The 18,696-nt window shown below is 31.6% G+C and overlaps 1 protein-coding gene across 2 annotated transcripts in view; it reads right to left on the reverse strand.

Annotated features, from left to right (window-relative positions):
- Positions 1–18,696, reverse strand: part of LOC127728692 (serine/arginine-rich splicing factor 4-like) — a 52,125-nt gene that overhangs the window by 13,088 nt on the left and 20,341 nt on the right. Inside the window, exons 1-2 of one of the 2 annotated variants that reach the window (XM_052236309.1) lie at positions 12,700–12,834; positions 3,421–3,581 (exon numbers count right to left, since the gene is read on the reverse strand). In XM_052236309.1, coding sequence (XP_052092269.1) covers positions 3,421–3,546 — 126 coding nt within the window. In that variant the 5' untranslated portion in view covers positions 3,547–3,581; positions 12,700–12,834. Of the gene's footprint in view, positions 1–3,420; positions 3,582–12,699; positions 12,835–18,696 lie in introns of those variants that run through there. The other variant, XM_052236308.1, reaches the window with a different exon arrangement.

The raw sequence follows: 18,696 nt of genomic DNA on the forward strand, positions 1-18,696 counted from the left end.
ATATCCGTATAAAATACTATCTTATTTAAAATATATATATAGGCTACTATATTAACCCCAATTGTCCACTTTCCTTTTAATGTGTTGCGTTTCAATTTGACAGTGAATCGTTAGCCTGTTTGGTTGGCTGTAATGGAATATTGTACTAACATGTATATGTTGTATATATACAGGTTGCACTATAATAAACTATTTCATTCGTGTACCCCTTTGCAACGGACCTGTTCGATGAAGAATCCGTATACGAGTAAACGCTTTGGTAACGTACTGTTCGATTAAAAATCAGTATATCCACTGGTAACAGGACCGCTAGAGAAAGAATCAGAATAAACCTCATGGTAACGGGCCTATTCGAGGAAGAATTAGCATAATTTTTTTACATAAATTTATGAACTTTCCGAGAAAAATTAGTATGACTCCCTTGGTTATGGAACTATTTAAGTAATAACTTGTATAAATGCTTGTATGAGGAAATATTAGTATAAACCCAAGATTTATGAATAATAAAAATGAGAACCTTTGGTTTATTCTACACCAACGTAGAAGCTGCTAGGTTCAAGAATTATACGGAAGAGAAATATCGAAAAATTGATTAGAAAAATTAGGCATTCTTCTAATTGAACGACGCATACTGAGTTTTATAATCTAGTCAAGTATTTATATAACCACTTCAGGATTTTCAAGAAGATTATTTCATGAGCATGGAATATGAGAATTATGCTAAGAACACTACTTTAATTTGATAGTATTTATATACGTAAACATATAAAACAAAATGAAATTTACTGTCTTAGTAACAGTATGGAATTCATTTATTAGTAAAAGTTAAATATATATTGATATTTACTGCAACCAACTAAACAATCTATTCGATTCTCAAAAAGACACATTTCATACATAATACTTACGAAAAAAGAAAGAAATACTAAACATTTTCTTTAAAAAGTGTATAGAAAACGTTTTAATCGTTTAATTTGTTGACCCTAAAATGAAGGAGTTGTACTGTAAACATAACTAACAGCAACCTAGCAGCACACTACGAACTAAAATAAACATACAGCCATATTTTTGTGATCCTCAACACTGGTAAATAAATTACACCAACAGTTGAAGCAAGTACTCAGGTTATAAATTACACGGGATCCAACCAATTGGGGAGGTAGGGGAGAGATAGAAAAATAATAAAGAAAGACGTATAAACCAACAATTTTAATGCCGACATGTCATATTTTTTACTTTTAAAATAGATCGTGATTACGTGATTAATTTTGTTATTATATTACATAAGAGCAGACTAGGCAGAATGTTCGACGGGCAGACGAATCTCAAATCTTAAAATGTAAACACATTCAGAGGTGAAGAAGGAATGATTAAAAGATAAAAAAAAATCATAGTTCTTTTTTTGTACTTTTTGGTAAAAACCTGTTTTTTTTAAACGTTAACAAACGTAAATATTTCGGAAGACCAATTCCCCCTAATCTTTATTTCGTTTATTTTGTCGAACAAATCTTAATTTGATTAATGAGAATATTGTTACATAATTGAATTGATATATTTGGTCAGTAGTTGATTGTTTGTGAAATTTTATATTAGTTAGTGTACTAGATTGTGTTTTTCTTAATCTTTTTATTACGTTTCTGCATGAAACCTCTTAAGAATTACCATAGTAACAATATATATATATATAGGAATGTCCATGCAAGGAATATCATCGGTAAATTCTTCATCTATTTAAATTGTATACCCCAAATATAGCAAACCCACAATATCGTTATGTGATTTTCGAAATCAGGAATATCCACGATAGATGTATCTTTCACGTCTTTTTATCTTTTTATTTAGATTTTGGTGTCTTTTTCAAATCTTTGGTAGTATGCAGATTTCACTTTCATCTTCTCTGGAACGATTTAAGGTTTGTCATGTGATGTAAGTGTTTATGATTTGTTATACCTTATGACTTCTAAATATAAAAAATATGATGTGTGGTATGATTGCCAATGAGACAACTATCCACCAGAAACAGAATTTACGAGCGATATAATCAGCATCAGGCACAGCCAAACTTCCAAACCAAATCTTCCTATCTATGAAAGAATTAAGTAAAGGTTTTAGGTTATTAGAGCTAGCTTAATCCATGTGTTAATAATTTACCAGTTATACTTAAATACATTTACGCGATATAATTAGAAAATTCTTGATTATTTAAAGCAAACAAATCATATAATTGCTATAAATTTTGACCAGTTACTGGAATTTAGACGGATCTTTACTGAGTTTGACCATGAACGATGATTCATAACATTGTGGGAACAGTCGTTTAAACGGGCGTTATTGATGCCCATATGCAACTTTTCGATTCATCTAATTGACGAAACTTACATAAATGTTTTCAAAGAGAAGATTAAAAAGCTCAAATAATTTCATCACGATTCAAGTAGGAACATCTATATTTAAAATAAGGAGATGTGGAAAGATTGATAATAAGACACTTAACCACAAGAGTCAAATATACATGTATGTAATCCACGATAGATCACCATAGGGCCTTTAACAAATAGATAAAAAGAAAAACCGTATAGTCAGCAATAAAAGACCTTGACACGAAAAGCTGAAGCAATTCAAACGAGAAAACCCACGACCTGATTATTTTTAACACAAAAATTAACGAAAAACAAATATGACAGATATGAACCATCGACAACCACTGAATGACAGGCTCCTGACTAACATATTCCACAGAAAGCTTAACGTTATACGATTTGCTGCAAATGAATTTGCGATCAGATTAATCGAAGGACTTTTTGATTACTCAAGAAATTGTCTGTTTGATAAGATTGTGTGGAAATGTAACACTGTAATTAGATCTTTGAATATTGTTTTATCGGTATAAATATTGATTATGTTATTAATTAATTAAAACCCAACTAAATATAATTGCTATACACATATGTAAATTCATGGTGCTACAATCTGTGGATACCTATATTTAGGGATTGCACGCACAAGGTCATGCTTTTCTATGACTGTTAATGACGTCTTTCAAAACACAAAATCAATTGGATGTTGGATGTGTACTGATTGATATTTTTTTATTAGTTGTTATTGGCTTTAAACTAGCTTTCAGTAACTGCCAGTACTCTCAGATTTGTTCTTTGTGTCTTTTGTGTCTTTTGTGTTTTTGTTATTTGTTTTTCTTCTTTGTATCGATCTGATGAGTTAAGCCCTTTTCAATTGTAGTTGATAAATGTAAATTTCTGCTTCATTTGGTTTCTTGTTGAGAGTTGTCTTATTGGTAATGATACCACGTCTTCTTAATAAAATATAGCGATTTTGTTTGGTGATCTTGTTATTTTGTATTGCTCTCACACTACTCCCTAGTTTCTGATTATACTTTATAAATTTGTATATGAAATGACTTACTCCACTGCCATAACGACCCATTTTTATTCTCTCTGCTAATGTGAGTCCATCTTTGTTCTTGCTGCGCTGATATTTGGTTTTAAGTATACGGCTTGCATTTACATAGTCCATACCGTAAACTTGCATAAAATTCTTCTTCAATTTAGTTATATCCTCTTTAGCTACAAGTATAAAAAAAATAATAACATCAAACGAAAATAAAAAAACAAAACAAAACAATCACAGTGATCGGTAGAGTTTCAATAACATGGTCTTTTTCTGTCTATATGTGACAGATTTGTAGGAACTAGAATAGGACTAAACGCTAGTTAAACTTAAAGTGACGATAAATAAAAACGGGTGACGATGTAAGTAAATGTTAAAATAAAAAAATACATTAAAATCAAATCATATATAATGGTTTATTCCGTCTACATAACTAAGGATAGTTCAATAATTTTGTTAAGATATTGCAATTCTGTTTTTGTAGAATTCAGTATTAGATATTTTTTGTAAAACATTAAAGACAAATACCACCATTGCAGATACATGGTTCTTTGATTAATATTAAGCGCCATTCAACCTGTCATTTTACAAATCTCGTCTCCAAATAAAATTTTATTATGGCATGAAAGCATATGGCATTTTAACAGCTTAGTTTGCGGGGATTTAACAAGTGCGGTGGAAGTTAATCAATCTTTCCAATAGCAATAAAATATAAACAGATTTATTATATCCAATTTACCTTTATATTGCGTGTTGTCATTATATTAGTTTGTTAGTAAATGTAGGAAAAATTGCTTTTCCGGTTATGAAATCTCATAAATCGTTTATCGTTTAGGTATTTCATCTGAGAAACCGTAACAGCAACAAAAACAGGTCCCAGGTCTCCGACGAATATCGGTATAAACTGCCAAAAAACGTCTCCGTGAAAACGGCGAACGTGCCAGACGTGCTTACTTTTGGGGTAGTACTGAGACGCCTGCATCGACTTGCAAGCGTCTGATGATACAACAGAATAAAAGGCCTGCAACACTGGAGACGACTCTTATTCAGCGGTGAATCAAGATTAATGAAATGGAGATAAGATGGCCGTACACGTGTCAGCCGACACCGCAATGAGCGTTTCGCAAGGACGTTTTTTGACAGTTTGTGCCGATATTCGTCAGAGACATGGGACTGCTGTTTTTGTTGCTGTCACGGTTTCTCAGGCGAAATACCTTAGCGTAGCGATCTTGGGCTGCTGATGTGATCATAAGTCGTCCAGAACGTTGACGGTCAGCTGTTGAGTATTGAAATCGTGTTCCGGTGAACAATATGAAGTCAAGCGACTGCATTCTGTAATTAATCGGCCTGGAGACGATCATGATTCTAAAGTTCTTACCACCATTCTTTATACAGTTGAAGATTGCCTTCAGAATTATGTTTATACCTCGCCCGTAATTATAAATTATGTAATTCATTGACCGCTCCCGACATGTGTTGCTTCAAGGCATATTTTAGCGGCGATCGATGTCTTTCAAAATTACTGCACTTTTCTTGTATCCCTGGTGCTTTCGACTGGAGAACCGTCGTACACAAGCATCGCACAAGTTGGCACTCCGAGGCGGGTGGGGAGCAAGAAGGTGAACTGTGTTTTATTTTTATCAATAGTACCGCTAAGTCGACGCTAGGGGCCGTCTTGACCTTGTTGTAGGGTATGAATGATTCGTTCATTGTTGAAGACCCTACATCGACTGTCAAGATGAAGAACAGGAATAAAAGCCCTGTTCATTGATAATTTTCTATGTTTTCTATGTATTGTGTGCGATTTTGTCCCATGTACATTTACTTCATATCCTTTCATTTTCTATTATAAAGTATATTCAACCAAGGGTGTCACAGTTGTGGATTCTTAAAAAACCAAAAGATCTAATCCAAAATCTTCAATCACAACCTTTAGAATTTTGTCCTTGAGGTTGACAATTTTGTCCTTGAGGTTAACATTTTGGCGGAGGAAGTATGATGATGTGGGGAGCCATATCCTACGACCGAAAAACTCAATTTGTGCGCATCCCCAGCATCCTTAGCGCCGCTCGATACAGAGATGAGGATTTTGACACCACCGATGCCCGTAATGAACCTCCGTACTAGGTAATATGTTAACACGACAAGGCTCGGCCGCACTCAGCTCGTGCTATTGTTGACTTTCTAGCCTATACAAATAAGAAGATGTGGTATAATTGCCAATGAGGCAACTCTCCACCAGAGACCAAATGACATAGAAGTTAACAACCCTACCCCTAATCCTGGAACAGTGGTGCAAAATATCAACACAAGAACTGTACAAAACAATAAACAATCAACACAGATGATCAACAGCAACAAACAACAACAACTCAGTTGTAGAACACTTACTATAGAGGTCGAGATGAAACGTTATTTTACGTTTTTTTGTGAAGTTTAGGTAAACAAAACATAGTACGGACCATCGATTGTTGAGAAGAGGCCTTGCTTTGATGCGGTTATGATATGACTGTTTATTATATGACTCTCTGTAGAACGCACTGACCTGAATGTAGAAGAATTTATAATTTCATTCTTAAGAATTTCCGTGTAGTATTTACGTCATACCACAACCACATTGTTGGCTGCTTTGTCGGCCGGTACAAGCAAAAACCGCTTTGCAAGTACTTGAAGTTTGTCTCTTATTCTAAAAATAGGCGTATTATGTACTCTTTTATTCATTTCTAAATTATTTTCAAAATGTGATATTTGAATATCCACAACATTCATACACTTATTTAAATAAGAATCAAGCGATCTTTTGTCAGATTTTTCTCCGTTTACACCAATTTTTACAATACGATGAAAGATACAACCAAACTCGCCGCAAACTCTGCAAGAACTACAGCAGGCTCTTGAGCACGAACGAAGGAGAATTTCGCCAGATCGTTTCTGTCGATTGATCGAGTCTATGCCGAGACGGGTACGTGTTGTGTTACAGGCTAATGGTTGGCACAACATTTTTTGACTTTTAAGGTCAAGTTACCGTAAATGGGCTATGTCACAATTTTTTTTTAAAGTTGCACACAACTTTGGCTTGTTGAAATTCAACTAAAAATGTGCATTTATCTCTTTTATTTTCTGAAATATTACTGATTGAATTCTTTCAAAATAGGTGAACATTTGTATCGAAAGCACATAAAATCGAAAAATGTTCTTAAATTTGTCTTAAAATCATCAAATTTCCAGTTTTCAACACATAGTTTTTTCTTAAAAAACTATATGTCATTGGTACACAAATTTCTTATTTAATGATGTAAAATAATAATAGGGTCACCATATACATATCTTATCTTATTTTAAATTGAAATACATTTCAATGAAGCCGTTATAAAACAAATCATTTGAGCAATGAGTCGTAAGACATGGCAAATATACTGAAAAATTAATATCACAAATTGATATTTCTCAAAGGTATTGCTTTTATGAATACGTAATATTGTCGCAAAATAAAAAGCAAAACGAAATAAAAAAAAGTCTTTGACGCGGTGGATAATAGTGCTGTTTGTAGTTGTTTTGTCAATACTTGGATGCAGATTTTATAAATGAATTTGTCACTTACATAAAATATAAGATAAGTATAACATTTTCTTTCTTAGGCTGAGTTTGGACAGATATTTCTATCGAATCAATAGTGACTCTAAAATTGCTATTTTTTTCAAACGATTTTTACAAAAAACTTTTCTTAATAATCTAAAAACTTTATTAATAAAAGTTCAGGCTATATGTCTGTAGGAAAACAATGCAACACAGTGTAGAAATCAAATGAACAGTGCTATAAACGTTTCATTTTAACTTTATATATTTATAAAAGCTGACTGTACATTTTCGTTTCTGGGTTTCGGTATATTTATATCCTTTTCATCGAGTTTCGATATATTTCCAAAACTGTGAACAGTAGAAAAGAAATCAAGCCATAATGAATTGTATCCATTCTGTTGTTTTTTTTTTATCCATATTTATAGCAGATTTATAGTGAAACTTGCCAAAATTTCGAAAACCCATAACTTTATCCAAACGTATAATAGAATGGAAAACCACCATCATACATAAAAGATAGACACACTTGTTTTTATGTCATTTATGACCGGATTTTCCGACTCTCAAGAGGGTTTCTTTTTTATATTCTACATACACTTCCAACCTTAACATAACTAAACGCTTGTTTTATCAGCTATCCCTTACCATATCGTTCAAATACCAGTAGCAATATGCAACTTGAGTTGATCAATTATTATTACAATAGAAACATTGTGGATGTAGCTGAATTCTTTGATGTATATTGTAATTGTAAAATTACGTTTCCAACAAAATTATCAAACACCACCAGGAGCTAAGCGAATAACATTAAATACGCAATTCAATTTTAAATTGGAGTAGGCAATTATCTCAAATTGCGAGACAATGAATGTACGTCAGTCAGCTTTCTCAAATTTTCATTAAATACAGAATCCATAATTTCATTATTTTTTCTAATCTTTAGAATTATGCGCTCATTTCCAAGCTATTTACATAGGTCGACAACTTTGATATATTTCACCAATAAACAAATTTTGTTAAAATTTGAAAACTAAGAAATATTAATGTCAAACAATGATAAAGAAAAGTGCAGTGAATGCAGAAAAAAGGAAATGCGGCAAGTCTGCAAATGCAAATGAGACAACTATTTAACACAGACCAACGGACAAGAATGTAAACAACCACTGGTCACCGTAAGGACTTCAACAATGAGCAAAACACATACCGTATAGTTAGCTATAAAAGATCCTATTACAATAAAATAATAAACAACTAAAATAAAAGAAGAAAGTAATGGCCTGATTTAGAGCTTACAACGTTAAACAAAGAAAAACCAACATGGCAGACACCAACCAACGACTAATGGACTTCTGTATTGTGAGAGACTGACCGAAAATTTGGCGGGGGTTAAACATTTTTCTGAATGCTCAACCTCCCCTACCCTTTTAGTTTTAAGATGAAGCTACAGTAATAATAATGGAAATACTTATTTGGAAAAACAAATATTTCGTGCGAAACGAGTTTCGTTGTATTCAAAGTAATCTAAGATGGTGGAAATGGTAAAACGCGAAGACTGTTTTTCAATACAATGACTTAATTGTAATCTGGTGTTATTGTAAACACATTCGTTTAATTACCAAAATGCATTAACTCAATATAGTCATAGACTGGATACAATTTCATGTATGTCATAATGCATAGAAACAAGCACACCTAAGTTATGACACAAATGCAACCCCTAAAAAACAAAAATAAATAAAACAAATAAAAAAAAAAAAAAAAAAAAAACTGGACAAAGGAAGCAAATAAAAGACCTTTTGTGAAAAACAAAGAAAAAAATACATGTAATAAAACAAGTTGTTAAGCAAACCAATACAATACAAACAACCACACGAAAAAATACCAAATCAAATCACATGTATAAAACAAGCTGAAAAGCAAACTCAAACAAAACAGAACCAAAACAAAGCCAAAACGTTAAATTGCAAAAAACAAAAAGATGCATTTTATTAAAACCAGTTGCAAACCAAACTAAAAAAAAAACAAAAAAAAAAAAAAAACCAGTAACAGAGACCAAACCAAATCAATCAAAATAATAAGCACAAAAAAACACATCACAATTCAAAAACAACGAAAAACGGCTGCCACGCTGCAAACCTCGGACCAATGCTATGTATGTGGATTGTATTGATTTAAAATTAGGACAAGTGAAATTGAATTTATTATTCCCATTCACCATTAGTTAAAACTATTAATAGACGTAACAATATTATGATCAGCTCTTAAAATAAAGAAATTTGCATGTTCTTATGAAGGAATTTGAAAAAAAAGAATATTTCTTATTTTTTAATTGAACTCTTCAAAATTTGTCAAAGGTGGTCCCACCAAAAAATGTTCATCATCAGTTGAATTCTCATATATAAAGTATGGCTCAAGTCGTGTAAACAATATTTCATTGAAAAAATAATAACATAAAAATTACAAATATCACAGGTTTTTTAGGATGGGAAAACAAGTGAATTATCACTTTTACAAATTCCTATCTTAAACTTTGAATTTTCGAATTATACAAGCGTGGTTTGGTTTTTAATTTGTATTTTTAGAAAACCAGAATAAGATTGATATGATTCATTTTATATCATACTGATGAAAGATATCTGTCATTCGAAAAATTTATTGATACTTGTCTTTACTGTATATATTTTTCAATATTGGTGTTGATTTGCACACTTTTTAGGCATATATACTATATACGTGTACACATATGACAACTTTACGACAGACAGTCTCCATCGAACAATCCGTGGTTATACAGGGCTAACACCATAATAGTTATAAATTTAGCGCAACAACGTTAAATCTAAGCAATTGTGTTCATTCAGCGGGATTCGGTGACATCGTAACAACTCCGCCTACACTGTGTCCAGCGCCCTAGACCACTCGAACAACTAAACGATACGCAAATATAGCTTTCGTTAGTCGGGTAATGCATTTCCTCGTCAGCTTTATCTATGATTGTAACACAGTTCATGATGTATAGGAGCAAGTAGATGGTGCACCTTTCGAAAAGGTAAAGGCTGATAATGTAACAGTTGGCGTGATGTCACATCAAATTTTTATTTTATTATAGACGTCTAAACATGTGACAACTTAACGACAGACATTTTTCATCGGAGAACCCGTGGTTATACAGGGCTAATACCATAATTTATATATTTTTCGTCTCGAATGCAGCCGTTCTAAATTTAAGGTCATTTTATTTTAACTAAAAAAAGATTGCAAAATCAGTCTCATTTTCTAATCAAGGGCACAAATGATCAAGCGTCTCCATATTCCATATAATGTAATTTATATGAGATTGTAATTAATGAAACATTATACATTTATTTCCCGTGCCGGAGGGAGATATGAAGATTTGTTCACCCAAGAATATTCATATCTCCCGAGGCAAAGGGAAATGAATGTTTTATTCCACTGCCTATGCTTTGTTTACTATCTATACATTAAATATTATTTTGCATACATTTTTTTTCTTATCCGCTTGTTTTTGTAAGTCAAACTAAACACGAGATACTCATTGATAAACAGTAAGGATCAAAATTTAATTATAAGTCTTTTTGTTTTATCGTCTGAAATAAATTTGAACATGATAATGATTTTTGCTATCGCTATTTTAAGAAGAATAAGAAGTTCAAAACGTTATGTACATTAACCGCGCGTAACGTCGCACGAAGTAATCCCGACATTTCAGAGGGGAATATGATCCTCAGAATGGAATATGAAGATTTGTTCAATGACACGTGGGATAGTCTCAACCAATCAAATATTGATTAAACCATCAATATGTTTAAACAGTGGAATAAATTCATTTATCTTTTCTACGATTTTCATATTCAAATGAATATATGTAATTCTGTTATCTGTTGCTCCTTTCCATACTTTTATTACTATAAATTTATTGGTGTGAAATAATTGTAGTTATAGTGAAGTAATTTCTTAAATATATGAATATATTAAAGAATAATGTAACCATTACATGTGAATGATAACATACATTTGGTAATGGAAAACACCTGTCCAGTTCAAATATTAAGTACATCTGATATGGTTTTTATGTTATAATAATGCCGATTCATCGACTCATAATCCAAATATTCTCTCGTCCATTATATATCTTATTATGGTATCCTGAATTTAGACTTGATGTTTTAGACTAGATTTTAGGAAGGCGGAAAACCACTGAAAATAACCCATCTTGATTTTTGTACAACATATCTTTCAATCAATTTAACTATTATACATTGACCAACTTAGCACATTTTAATACAGTGTTAACCTTTGGATTTTTCTAAAGTCACTGCGATCTCTATGAATTTCTAGTTTATTAGTGGAATTTTAAAATAACGCCAAAACGTGATTCAGTTTCTATTATTTCCTCAGTCTTTTTCTTATAACAATGTTAAACTTGAGATTAATCTTTAGAATTATGGGAATCATTTTGAATAAATCTTTGATCAAAATAATAAGAATACATTAACTGTGTCTCCAAAACCTAGGGTATAAAATAATATTTCCATAACTGTTTTTTTCATGAACTTCTTCAAATTAATAATCAATTTCGGACAAAAGTCTTTGTGAACGAAAAACTCTGAAAGTGTGGATAGGACGTAAACAAAATTGTGCGGTTGTATATTGCATGAAATATATATTTCTACATTTTTTTTTGGCGAAAATTTCCAAAAATCACTTGGAAACCCCCTTGTAAATAAAAACCATAACATTTGAGAAAAGATTTTTTTTGTGCTATTGATTTCAATGAAACTGTTATTTCGGTATAATATGTTACCGTAAATTTCCTGGTGTCAGAAATTGTTTTATTAAAAATTTGGGGGTAGGGTTTGAAAGGGAAAGGTGTTCGTAAAAACATAGTTATTGTTAAAATTCACAAAGTTTGAGAAACTGCTTTGAGTGCTAAGATTGCATCGGAAATTGGTATGTAGGAATACACTCTTTAAAACAGAATACACAAATACAAAACCAAACGAAATATCGGCTTCAATATTTTATCTGTATTTAAAACAGCAATTTTTAGTATTGATATCATTATTATTGATCGTAGAATAAAGAATGATAATTCTAACAAAGTAGGAGATGCCATATTTTATCTCGCTTTATTTTGGCTGATACTTTTGTGGAATATTCACTCGGTTAATAACACTAGGGGATATGAAATTATTATAAATATTATTAAGATTTATTATTCATAAACAATACAGTCCTTTATTTTGTCTTGTTAAGTTTAGTTAAGTTTAGTTTAGTTTTAATTTATGTATTTGTTGCAGGCAAAAAAATGGATAAGACACATGTACACCATACGTATGAAGACTTCTCCTGAATACTGTTATAGTATCACTTACACATTTAAGCATGCTAATACAAAACATGGATATATCTAAACTGGAAAACATACATAGACATATGTTGAGAGAAGAGAAAAAGAAAGATAGAATAGTTCAAAGAGAAAAAATGTGCGCATATTTGTGTGTGTGTGACATTATAAGAAGAAGCATTGCACTTGTCTTGTATAAAAAAACTGTAAACGGTTGAAAATTATTGAATCCTTTTAAAGCATTTCATCTTTGTAAACCAAAAAGAATTGGCATTGTGGTCTGCCTCTTTAAGTAATATAACCAAAGGAACATTTAACATTTAAAAACTTTATTAATATCAACATACCTGAATCTTCAAAGGGAACACATTTATCACACTCCAACTTATTAATAAATTGTGCAACTTCATTATATTTGTTTTATAATATACTAATTGATTATATTGATTTCGCGCCTGTTTGTCCCTTCGGGACGTCTCTTCTCAAACATCATATTTAAACTCATTGGGACGTTTCAGTAACACCTCAAATCGATTTCAGAAAAACTACGTTAAATCAATACAACTATAAGGTAATTTTAGTGTTTCTGGTATTCATATAACCATTTAGTTGTTTGCTTCAATAACCATTTAAAATAAATGCCATTGATTCCAACATCATTTACGGTGTTTAGAAATCAAACGAAAGAAACGATTTTTCGTAGGTATATTTCGAAACAGTTCACATATCTCTATGGCATCCAGAATTATTCAATAATAGTCTTAGATACTTTTACAATACATTTCATCAACGTAAACTTATATTGGAAATTTTTGTTGTGAATAAATGGAGATATGGGTTAAACACCAACAAGACAGCAGCTCAACATCGCAAATAACCAAAATACAACTTATATGTAATTCCTTTAAGACTTCAAGTGATTCCTTCACTTTTCTTGGTTACCTTGATTTGCATCTTCTTAATCGTTTAATGAGATTTGGAAATTGGTACGCTAGTGTTTTACATTATTCAACAACATAGTGTCTGTAATATATGTCAAGCTCTAAATCGTCTCAAGTCTATATATTTGAAAAAGTTCAAACGGAACAAAGATCTACCACTACATCCAATCTTCCAAAATGATTAACGCGTTCTGACTTGAGACAGACCAATGAATATGTGGGAGGGTTAAATTAATTTGTTTTATATGTCAACCGTCCCACATTTTAATCTCGACAAGAGAATGTCAAAAGGTACATCCAAGACCATACAATAACATCAATACTGAAAAATCCTATGTCATGTTAAATATGTATAAGGTGAGAAGACAAATGTTTCAACCAAAGGAAAATGGGTGTATATTTACCAAGACGAGATTAGTATTTTCAAAATGATGAATTAATTAAATTACAATGTAATCATTCTTTTAGAAATTTGTTTTTTTATGTGTCCAAAGGTACGTTTTTATTGTTGACATTTAAGGACCAAAAATATCACATGTCGCAGGTGAAAAATATATCTAAGAAAGAACAAACAAATAAATTCAAAGGCAAAAGACGAAAAACGATATTTGGAAAAATATCAAGACCGATGGAACAGCACTGAGCTAGCTCTAGCGAATTTTACTTTGCCTTTTTCTATTTCTTCTTAATGTGCGGGCCCTTCTCATTTAAATATACACTTGAAACTCAACATTGTTTTCTAAATGCGTTAAAATTTAAAACCAAGAGTTTGAAAATCAATAATTTGAGAGTGCAATGGATTTTCGAATGTGCTGAAAAGTTGGCTTATTATTACTGAATTAACAAATCATTAATTAAAATAGTCAAATAACTTAGAACATATAGCTCGATATCGATGATGAATGTTGAATTATTAGAATTAGATTAATCAAACTGTATACATATAGAATCAATTATGTTTCAAAAGTTTATCATAATCATAAAGTTTTGTGTTTATAACAAATCATCAAATATATCAAGCTTATTATTTTGCAAAGCAGCCGTGCATTAAAGTGATTATCTATAACGAAAACTAACCTAAAGGGGCATTAGCTGTCAAATTCATGTTCACCGATTTGACTCAAATTCTCATATTTGATTTATAACGTACTAAATTGTATATCCAAATTACAAAAAGTCTAAATAAACAATTAACAATGCATGGACTCGATAATATGTATCAACATTTCGTGTGTATTTTTGTCTAGACGTCATCTAATTAACCATCGAGATGACATCCGAAGACTGCCGATGGTCATATAACCCGATATTAACATAACTATAAATATAAACAGACAGCAATCACGTGCAATTGGTTTTTTCTAGGTCTGTTTGATTTCATATTGCAGGTTAAAAAGTATGTTTATCATCGTTTTTACCTATATAAGAATGATTTTTTGTGGATATAATCAGTCAACGAAATGGTTCATCCTTGTTTCACTTTCATTGTTGACATTCTTTTCCTTTTAATAGCTGAAAACATGCGTTTTTTTATATAGATTAGACCGTTGGTTTTCCCGTTTGAATGGTTTTACACTAGTAATTTGTTGGGGCCATTTATAGCTTGCTGTTCGGTGTGAGCCAAGGCTCCGTGTTGAAAACCGTACTTTGACCTATAATGGTTTACTTTTATAAATTTTGACTTGGATGGAGAGTTGTCTCATTGGCACTCATACCACATCTTCTTATATCTAGTAACCCATCTCCAGCTAAAGGGTTAAATTAGAGGTCACATGAATACGGATTCAATGAGGTCGAATTATTCATCAGCGATGTTTCTTAGCTTATTTTGACTAAATTGAACCAAATTAGCTGCTAAAAGCGAATTATTATTTCACTATATCACTTTCATTAATGATTGAACAAAAAGAAATCATATTTTAATTTTTTGTATATCTCGTAGCTAACGCCCCTTTAATGATGTTATATTGCATATCTTTATCCTGTTACTGTGACTTGACTGTAAGTGTTGCTCTCCACCTATTGCAACTTATTCAAAATTCTGACCAAATTGCAATTTGTTTTATAAAACCAAACTGTTCAACAAATCAGAAATTTGAACAAACTGCTGTAGAAGTTAAGTCGTGATAAAATAAAGCATAATTACAATCCTATAAGACTTTAATTTCTTTTCAATGATATTATGATATATTACTAAGCTTTCATACAATTTTTCGTTCGAAAAGTCTTCTATATTCAAAAGAATAATGATTTTAGGTTATCTCCAATGGAAACTTATTAACAACGTATTGTAATTTCAAATATATTTTATTGAATATAAGATGTTTTAATTCAAATGATATCTGATTCTTATAAATATAGAAGACTTTTCGAAAGAAAATTGTATGAAAGTTAATTTGGACATTTTTATAGCAATTTAAAATTACTACCTATCACTTTTAGCATGACGATTACAATAAAATTTGTATACAGATAGTTAGACTGATTTTTCATAATATCATTGAAGTGGAATTAAAGTCTTATAGGCTTGTAAGTATGCTTTATTTTATCATCTTGCACTTACACGACTTTACTGTGGTTTTCTACAGCAGTTTGTTCAAATTTCTAACCAGTTGAACAGTTTGGTTTTATAAAACAAATTGCAATTTGGTCAGAATTTTGAATAAATTGCAATAGGTGGATTTCAACCCTTACAGTCAAGTAACAGTAGGATAACACTGGTTGCAGTCAGAATTGTTTAATCTGAAACTAAAAAATGTATACGAAATCTTGTTTTCTGCTTGAGGATTTGAGTCAAGAAAAAAGGCAGAATATTCCAAAGGGACAATCAAAAATCACAAGTCGTAAAAAAAATAATAACACATTGGCGAAACAAAAAGAAGAAAGAAAACCGACGAAAAGACAAACAACAATCTTCATGACACGACAAAGTAAACTAAAGACTGAACAACAAGCACTCCACCAAAATCTGGGGTGATCTCAGGTGCTACTGAAGGTTAGCAGATCCTGCTCCACTAGTGGCACCTGTAATATTGCTCATTGAAAGTACAAAATCTTATCCTGTGTTGTCACAATCGAAAAAAAAAAGAATTTCAAAGAATTAAAATCGGATTTTAATTGAATATGATTGAGTATTATAACCTTTGTCCTTTGACCTTTGTGGATAGTTGCCCCATTGTCACTACAATTCCTGCGTTTCATATAAAACACAGTGAAACAAAATGAAAACAGAAATCTGCTGATAGAAAGCAATACACCTTTAACAATTAAAGGATCACTGTAATCCAATATTTGTGGACTGAGAATGAGTACTTCTAAAATAAAATTACACCAGAACTAGTCGGTTTGTAATCCTCCATTTCATCCCGAAATCCCGAACTTTGATTTTATTAATCTCATGATATTTTTCCTAAAAGGAGCGAAGGACGGTATGTATTTGTCTGTGTCCTTTAAAGGTTATTTTCTGTGAGACGATATATTTCTCACAAACAACAACTATTTCTTGCAATGAATAAAAATCTTTTCCAGTTCAAGTGCTTTTAATCAAAGTAAACACACTGCTTTAACACTTTGACTTTAACTGATGTCTTTTGCCCATATTTTCGCCATGATTAACGAACATTGGCATGAAAAAAGGATCTCGTTATTATTGTCAAATTTAAAAAGACTTAAGGCCAAATTTTCGTCTGTATGATTCTGGCACCATACCATTAGTCGAAGTCATGGCCAGACATTCATATTAGAAACCGAATAAATATCCTTAATTTTATTTATATCATATCGTACCGTACTTTCTTTGTGTGGTTACAACTTTCTTCAATTCCAATGAATTCTATATATTTGGCTGTATGTTATTAATTTACTAGCAGAAACAACTTCAATTTTCAAATTTTCAATCCAAAGGCAGACCCAAAGGAAAAATTTGCTTCGTCTACATTTTGAAAGTTGCCTGGTTATATTACTTCTGTTAATAATTGAAATTTAGTTTTTCAAAAATAAGATATTTCAGTATGTTTTTTATTAACTGAAACCAACCATTTTAGCAAGCATTTATGCGACTTTTATTAGTAAGAAACTGCAGATTTAAATCGGCGCGAATGTTGAACTTCATTGAATCTTTCCTTTTATAATTACACTAATCAATATTGAAAAAAACCCGACAATACACGATAAAAAATATTCGATATTCGCAAACATTAGTTGGTTTACACTTTCCTACAGTAGTTAAACATTTTTTTACCAGCTAGGCATCACTCTTTGAGTTTAAGCGAACAACAAGACCAAAATCACCACATAAGCTTCGCAAATACTTATTAAACATAGTTTTCCCAGAATTATAAGAATATCTAATAAGGTTTTTACCATTCAACTTGAAAATTGGATCTATCACAATAGCTGTGGTTTCAATGGTCTATTGTCAATTTCCTTTTCAAAACTTCATTTTCTGTACAAATTATGTTTGGAAACCACTGTTACACACCCCCATTCAAACCAATACAAACTTACAGCTATCATGTCGGATATTGCCAGTCATAAACTTTTAAACCAGTTCGCATTGGAAAAGATGAAAAGGAGAAAAGATCCTTTTTAAAACGCTCTTTGCCAACAAAGGTCTCGATGCCATCAACTTGGGCAATATCCTTCATCATAAATCAGTTGACTCGAAAATACCTCCCGATTTCAAATATGAATCTGTACCTATCATTTCTTATACCTATACCAAACTAATTGCAACTAAAATTTTCAATTTTCAACACGTGTTGCAGGATCTCAATATTGACGACTTCAATCAAACCTCCGGACTGCACATGTGCTAGTTCCCCGTTCATATATAACCCGGCTGGCTACGTTATTACTGGTGACCTAAACATTGTAAATAACACTTCTCTGCGAAATGTGTTATCCAAAGGCCGGAAATATCATGAGCCTAAATCCATCAATTGGAAACACAACTTCAAAATACTGATAGATTCAATCGAGGATTATACCAGGCAATGGGTTAAACGCGATAAATAAGACTTAGATTATCTTTCCAAATAGATTAAGGCTGTGAGGTCGTTGATAAAATCAGAATTTAAAAAAAACTGAATGGGTCTATGAATACACATACCACATCAATCTATAAAAACTCAAATGCTGCAAAACACCTGTGTGTAAATCACATTACATAAACTGCTTGATAAATGAATTAGGTATTAACAATTTACTTGGAAACTCAACACATACCCCCAACGACACTTACCAAGGAGGAGATCTTAGATAATCATAAGTCTGTTTTATGTTCCTTTGGAATTTCAACCAAAGATGAAGAACTGGATCTTCCGTCACTGTATTGGATACCTAAGTTACATAAGTGTCCTTACAAGCAACATTATATTGCGTGGTATTCAAAGTGCTTCACGA

Source organism: Mytilus californianus, unplaced genomic scaffold (assembly GCF_021869535.1).
Source record: "Mytilus californianus isolate M0D057914Y unplaced genomic scaffold, xbMytCali1.0.p SCAF_2, whole genome shotgun sequence".
Taxonomy (NCBI): domain Eukaryota; kingdom Metazoa; phylum Mollusca; class Bivalvia; order Mytilida; family Mytilidae; genus Mytilus; species Mytilus californianus.